This window comes from Globicephala melas, chromosome 5, assembly GCF_963455315.2.
Source record: "Globicephala melas chromosome 5, mGloMel1.2, whole genome shotgun sequence".
Lineage (NCBI taxonomy): Eukaryota > Metazoa > Chordata > Mammalia > Artiodactyla > Delphinidae > Globicephala > Globicephala melas.
The window spans coordinates 71,756,467-71,764,107 of NC_083318.1; the positions used below are offsets into that span (position 1 = coordinate 71,756,467).

At 35.4% G+C, this 7,641-nt stretch overlaps 1 protein-coding gene across 3 annotated transcripts in view; it reads right to left on the minus strand.

Annotated features, from left to right (window-relative positions):
• Positions 1 to 7,564, minus strand: part of LRRC66 (leucine rich repeat containing 66) — a 29,064-nt gene extending 21,500 nt beyond the window's left edge. For 2 of the 3 annotated variants that reach the window (XR_009564008.2, XM_060299322.2), the window contains exon 1: positions 4,546 to 7,564. Coding sequence is in view for 2 of the 3 variants with exons in the window: in XM_060299322.2 (XP_060155305.1) it covers positions 4,546 to 5,041 (496 nt within the window). In the remaining variant the exon portion in view is untranslated. The remainder of the gene's footprint in view (positions 1 to 4,545) is intronic. The other variant, XM_030880513.2, reaches the window with a different exon arrangement.
• Positions 7,565 to 7,641: the final 77 nt, after the last annotated feature.

Genomic DNA, 7,641 nt, shown 5'->3' on the forward strand with positions numbered 1-7,641 from the left:
CTGTGAAGTTCAGTTACTCCTCCCATGTGAAGATTTTCCTTTTACTTCCAATTTTAGGGAATTAAGGTGCAATGTTATTAAGAGAACTAGTGGAGTCCTGCAAATGACCTTTTTGTTTGGCGGTCTCTCAAGATGGAGTTGGAAAATTTGGGTAAACTCTTCTATGACACTTGGCTGTGTTTCTCAATAAGAGAATATGTTCTTTTACATATTTTGCATGGCGAATCAATGTTGAGGAGTATTCAGGTGAGTGAAGGAGGTTGTGAGGCGCATTAAGAGCTGGGGCTTGGACATCAGAGAGTACGTTTTATGTTTTGAGAGAGTCAAATGTTGGGAGAGGCATATGGAGGCGCTTTTGTGGAGATGGGATTATTTATTGAACTGCTTTCTGATGATCACATAGGCAGGAATTTGATAAGCCTTTGCATTTAGAACGCCAGAGGCAGTTTCATTATTTCCAAGAAATTATCTCAGTGTCTATGAGAAAAAAAGGCCACAGAGGGCATGCCCAGACATTACACCATCTTAGAAACATTCCTTTGGACGCTGAATTTCTTAAGTGGTCTCCCAAATGTGATAATCTGATAACATAAAATGATGATATTCAAGGGTTATGGCTTCAAGTTCAAAGAGTATTAGGAATTGGAATGGAGTCTGGAATGATCCTGGATAAGATACTTGAGTCATAAAATCAGTCCCTTAATGTGGTCAAATTTATATAGGTGAGCCAAAGACCTTGACCTCTTAGCTTAATGATATACATTCATTTTGTTACTTTAGAACCTGAATTGGTTTTGAGAACATTGGTTATTGGTATTTCCATAATCCAAACAGTAATCAGGATGAAAGGTTTAATTCCCTACAAATGAAGAGTACAATATACTTTTTTTTCAACAATACGCTGGTTATGTTTTTTTCTCCTCCACCAGTTTCAAAAATCAGGTATTATTTCATCTCATTGACAACATATTTATCTCTTGGATTCTGGAATTTAGTATGTTAATGTGAGGCTGTCACATCTGGTCTTTCAACCTAACTGGAAACTCAGTAAGATGTTGGTGCTGATACATTTTCAGGCACTTTGTGGGCACTCCAGAAATACTGTTTGATGAAAGTGGGATAGTTTAACTGGAGACCAATCCCCTTGTTTTCAATTTTTTTAAACTGATTTTTCCATTATTAATGCTGTACTCCAAGAATATGGGAGGAATATGGTCATGAAGGTTAAATTCATGGCTGGCTTCTGTTTTGTGAATTGCATTGGCCAGTACCTCCTCTGGGTGTTTTCCCAACATGAAGCTTATTGGTAACATCACAGATGATCAGCATCAAGAAAGGAAATCAGCTGACACTGAGCTGGTTAGTCAATGTGATCTTTCACCCTCACAAAAATGGGCTTTCCACAGTCAAAGCAACTTTTCACTGGCTCTATAAACTGTCACCATATTAAGATATGTGAAACATGATTTATAAAGGTGCTATAGGCCAATTGCTTGACTGCTGCTTTCTGAGAAATCTCTAATTAATCATTATCTTTACATGAGTGCAAATACCTATGTAAATAGATACAAATGATTCTCTGCTTATGAATTATAGTGGGCTAGGAGTCACATCTGCTGCAATAATTATTTAACATTTTAAAAGATAACTTGAGATTCGGACAAAAACAAATTTATCATTTGTTTCTAAAAGACTGTTATTCTCAATTTGTGCCAAGAGTAATAAGAACTAATATTTGCAAAGTACTTTAGAAGTTTATGAAGTACTTTTCACATTTTAATAGCTACTGTTTATGATGTCAAATACTGTGTTAAGTTAGGTTCTTAAGATACGTCTTTCCTTTAATCCTCACACTTCTGAGTAAATATTACATTATCTAGACATTTCCTTTAAAAAGGCGTAGGATAAAGGGATCAAAAAAGAACAAAGGTCAGGAATAGGATGGCACCTCAGGGAGCACCTCTCTTACCTGCTTTTTCCCTCGAAAATGGGATTTCAACGTCAGAGTTACCCAGCCATAGTCACAGAATCATAAAATGGGACAGGACGCCAGAGGGGACTCTAGTCCCTAATAAGAACTGAAAGTGTATGATGATTACAGGGAAACAAACCCCAAAATGCTATGGAGAAAAGAACTCTGAATTACATCCAATTAGATTCAGGGCTCACAGTGGACCTCCATCATCAATCTGTTTCATTCATCTCTCCATTTGCTAGAATTCCATTAGAATTTCAGATAAAGGATTTACTCATTTCACATCTTTTTATCCCCTCCTTTGCAAGCTTAACATATTTCCTGATATTCTGGGAGGTAGAAGTTTAACTTGGGAAAGGAGGATGGGACTGCATCTGCATTTTATAGGGATATCTGGTCCTTACATGAAATGTATTCATCCTAACCTCCAGTTAGCTCTGGAGAATTCATCTGCCTTAAGGAGATATAGTCAGCGTTTCTCTATCTACCGTTATGGTGGGATAATATCTTGACATATTAAGCTTTTACCTGTCTCTCTTTTCCTTGTGTCCTTTCTCTCTGTTCAAGCAGTAAGTAAAAGCTCTGTGTTAATTGTTCCAGGGGAGGCACATGGCAAGGCAGAAAGCAGAGGCGAGCAGAGGCGACTACAAGTCTTTTTGGCTTTTGTTTTCCAAAGGCCTGAGTCTTTAGAGGAAAGGAATTTCTAGATCTAGATAGAGAGTTTTGAAGAAACAAAAGCACGTAAGAATTTTCTACAAACTGAAAGACTGAAAAGAAACATTCTCTGGCTAGAGGGGGTAAGGGACACACACACCACACACACACACACACACACACACACACACACACACACTTTGATGCCTTGTCAGGGTATAAGATTCTAGAGCTGCGGTATAAATCTAGGAAAAGATAAAGGAAAGCCCATGAAAAACTGATGTTAAGTGTAAGTACCCATACATCCCACCACAACTGACGCTAGCAAAATGGGGGCTCAGAATCAGAAACTGTGCTGAGTTATAAACAGTAGAAGGTTATATCTCTAGTACGCTTGAATTTGTGGGTTGAGATTCACATCTACCATACTCGTTAGAAAACACAGTTATATCATGTGGATATGTGTAGCTTTAATGATGTTCGTCAGAGTTATAGCAAACAAAATGGAAATAATCTAAATGTTGTTTGATTGAACAGATTATAATATATTAAAATTATTCAACTATTTAAAATATTATTTATGAGATTGCTTAATTATGTAAAGATGTTCAAAATATTCTGTGATATAAAATTATGTTATGAAATATTATGGACAGTAAATCCAATTTTGAAAGAAAAATATATATGTAGGCATAAAGAATAAACTTGAAGAATACATATTACATGAGGGACTTTAATGTTTCCCTTTAAATTTTTCTTTAATTCCTAATATTTTACAAAAAACAGGCATTCCTTTTGTAATAAGAACAATATGATAAAAATCATAAAATAAAACGCAATTAGTTTACACTTTGCACTGAAAATACTATACACTGCTTTTATGGGAAAGTTCAGGGAGAGAAGACTCCTGTCCTTCTCACACAATTCTGCTGCTGTGGTGACTGAAATAGTAGTCCCTTCACCTGCCAGGCTATTATAGTCAAAATTATGCTTAAAACAAGATACTGGAGAAAGAGCAAAAAATAAATGAAAAAACAAAAAAATAAAAGCATGAAATGAAAGAACTGAAAATGAGAAAAACTAAATATGCATAATTTGAGATGGAGAAAAATGAGAAAATCCTTACACTTTCTTTTTTTAGCATAAGATCTTATATAAAGTAAGTACTTAGCAAAGAGTGACCAAGACTGAAAATAGACGGGGAAAGGAAACTGTCTAGCACTCCTGAATATAAAAAGGAAGCTCTGGCTTATGAATCTGATACATTTTCTAAATAAAACATTGGTGGATTAGTTAAGGAACTCCAAAATGTAGATTATTAAGTGTTGGAATGGATGAGAATTTATATTTATAGGAGGGTATGTGGAGTTCTGATAAGGAGTCCTACTTTGATTTGATAATAAGGAAGTTTATATATAATATTAGCATATATGTAGTCTACATTTGGAGGAAAACCAGATAAGAAGATGTAAAATGTATTCTGTAAAAATAAAAATTATAAATATGGCAACACTTAATTTGCATTGTTACATATTAAAAGTATCTGAACTACTTATTTCTCAGTGCTTTTCTGTAATTAGTAAAAAAAAAATACATAAATCAAAGTAGGTAATTTAAAATCACACATTATTATTTAGTACTTAAATACTTCCTAGTATCTCTTGACAAATCCATATAAGATTAATGTAAGTTATAGCAATGGGAGATTAAATTACATTGACTTTAAATTCCACATATTATAACTTAAAATTCCACTAAGAAACTCCTTTTATTATATTTGCTCTGATCCAACTGCTTTACTTTCAGCTCTTTCCTTGAAACTGAAAACAAACCTGGAATTCTTATTGACATAAAACATTAGCTCTCCACATACTCATGGTTTCTTGGTCTAGTCCATCTTTTAAAGTTGTACTTACCCTTGGGAATGTCACTGAGTTTATTTCTTTGAAGAATGAGCAACTTTAGAAATGGAAGCCCATTTCTCAAGCTGCCTCTCTGGCGTTTCACCCACAAGGACTTGAAACTGAGTAGATCCAATGACACGGAGTGAATGGCGTTGTTGCTGAGGTTTAATATTTCCAAAGCACGAAAATGTGCAAGAGAGCTTAAGGTTATTTTCGATATGAGATTGTTACTGAGGTCCAGGTGTCTTATATTCCATTCTTCTTTTTTCATGTGAGTTTGTAAGAGAACCCTAAAGAAACTGGAACTTACGTCCACTATGGCTGCTATCTGTGATATGTCCACAGGTATTTCATGCTTTCCAGCAAAAGAACAATTTGTCAGAAGATATCTGTTCCATTGGCACTCGGAATTGAATAAAATACTGCTTTTTCTTGATGGGTTTGTCATTGTGTCAGTAAAATAAAGACCTATAACCATGGTAACGACTCTGAGACGTAGGTTTTTCATAATGCCTGGAGAAAGAAAAATTGACTTATTCAAAATAACTTATGTAAAAACTAATAGCAAATAAGCAGAAATTTTAATTTTCAATTTAAGATTCAGGAAAGTTATCTTGCCTTGACTGCCAAGTTACACGGATGTTTGATTTCTTAGACAGTAGGACAAAATGTAGCTACCAAAATGGTAAACAGCTATAGTGTAAAATTACATTTATGCCACAGTTTTAAAGAAAGAACCCCTCCTGATTTGTCAGAAAATGTGTACTCACTTGGGCCTCACCTGTGTCTGCTTTTCCAGGATTACTCACCCTGCAGTCTGCTTTGGAATGAGGGAAACCTACCAAGATGAAAAACTTCTCTGCTTCCTTCCTGGTCTTCAGTACCGAGCAAAGTCTATTATCCTTATTTTACAGCACGGTAATAAGCCATGTGCTTTATCACATGAGTGACAAGCCATATCGTTACACCAAACCGTGGAACTGTATCGGTGGAAAGTTCAACTCATGAAAGAGACTCGATATTTTTTAATGACTAGAAGAGCTACAAGCTTTGTCTTTGCGGCTTTTGTGGCTTTTCAAATCCACTTGAAACCATTTAGATACCTATGTTAAAAAAAAATCGGTTATAAAAAGGATGCTCTCCCTAGGACCCATGAAGATATAATTAGATACAGAAACTCAAGTATCTTTCTCACCAAAGATTCTTGAGAAGCAATTGAAAGCTTTAAAACAAGTATCTACAAATCACAATGCCTGAATGTATGCACAAAAAACAATTTTAAGAGTAGATGAGGAGGGGTGGGATAGGGAGGGTGGGAGGGAGGGAGACGCAAGAGGGAAGAGATGTGGGAACATATGTATATGTATAACTGATTCACTTTGTTATAAAGCAGAAACGAACACACCACTGTAAAGCAATTATACTCCAATAAAAAACAACAAAAGAGTAGATGAATAACTTTTTTGTGATTTAATTACTAAATTAATTACTAAATTTAATGATTTAATTACTAAATTCCATTAAAAACTCAGTGTGTGTACTAATAACCACATTACTCGGCACGTAGGTTTGCAGCAAATTGTCCCTTCCGTTCTGTTCCAATGGCAAATGGCACCATTCTAGTTCTCATCACTAATCTGCAATACTAGCATGGGCTTAACTGGTTTTCCTGTCACTGCCTTTCAATTTTCCTTCTTGCTTCATCCAATGAAATTCCAAAGGGTTACTTCCCCATAGTACTGTTTTCCCATATCATATCCTCATTCAGAGAAGCCTTAAAGGGCTCTGCAGTGCCTACAGTCCAAATCCCTCAGGTTGGCATCCCAGGCTTTCTATTATTTACCTAAGTTCATGAACTAGTTTTAAAAGTACATGTGGAGCAACTACAAGATGGGGCTTGTGCACCTCGGTATATATGTAGATCTCATGCAAAAATTAGCTTTTACTTCACTCCAATTCCAAGCACAATGCCTTTTCCTCTCCTCAGTCCAAATCCTACATATGTCCTTCCAGACCCATCACTAACCCTATGACCTGAAGACCCTTCTTCCTGCTTTGGCCTCTATTTTGTTCAGAAATCTTTCAGTAAATATTTATTGAATGAATGAATGCATGCTAGTAACATTCAGTTTGACAGAATATCAGTACTGTCCTATATGGCTATCGCTTTGCATTGTGTCTGTTTTAAACAGCCCAAAAGACTATAAGCTCCCAGATGGTAAGGGCCATGTTTTCATACATACATACATATATATATAACTTCCCCCCATGTTTTATATTTTTAATAGTCTTTAGTCTGTCATAGGACTATGCTATCTATATATCTATATATAGGGCTATATCTGTATTATCTACGTATCATCTATTTATCTCATCTATGTATCTATATATTTTCCCCCATGTTTTATATTTTTAATAGTCTGCAGTCTGTCATAGGGTTATGCTCTGCTTGGATAAATGAATGCATGCAATGGATGAAATTTACCATGTAACTTTTTAAACTTTGGTTTCATACAAAGTCAAATCTGCCATATGTTGAAAGGCATCTAAGTTCCGGTACACGTGGCTATGAACTGCAAAGGTGCCCTACAGCATGGAGGAGAGATTTATTTTTAAAGTGTGCCTCTTGTGCAATACCAGAAATTCAATTTACCATGTAACTTTTTAAACTTTGGTTTCATACAAGGTCAAATCTGCCATATTTTGAAGGGCATCTAAGTTCGGGTACACGTGGCTATGAACTGCAAAGGTGCCCTACAGCACGGAGGAGTGATTTATTTTTAAAGTGTGCCTCTTATGCAATACCAGAAATTCAATTAATTTGTAGAGTCAGAAAGATATTTGTTACCATATTCAAAGCTGCAATCATTACATATGTAATTATACAGCAAGCTAATGTAACAACGTCAGCAACAAAAAAAAGATTCATCATTCATAGGCACACTACAATACTGAAGAGAAACATGTGGTTGGAAAAAACTTCTTAAGGGGACTTAAGTAAGACTTTCACTGACCTGATTCTTTCTAAGTTGAAGAGATTTATCTGTAACTAACAGTTTTGAGTTCAAAACAGCTAGATAAGGATAATCTTATGGCATAAAGTGAAAG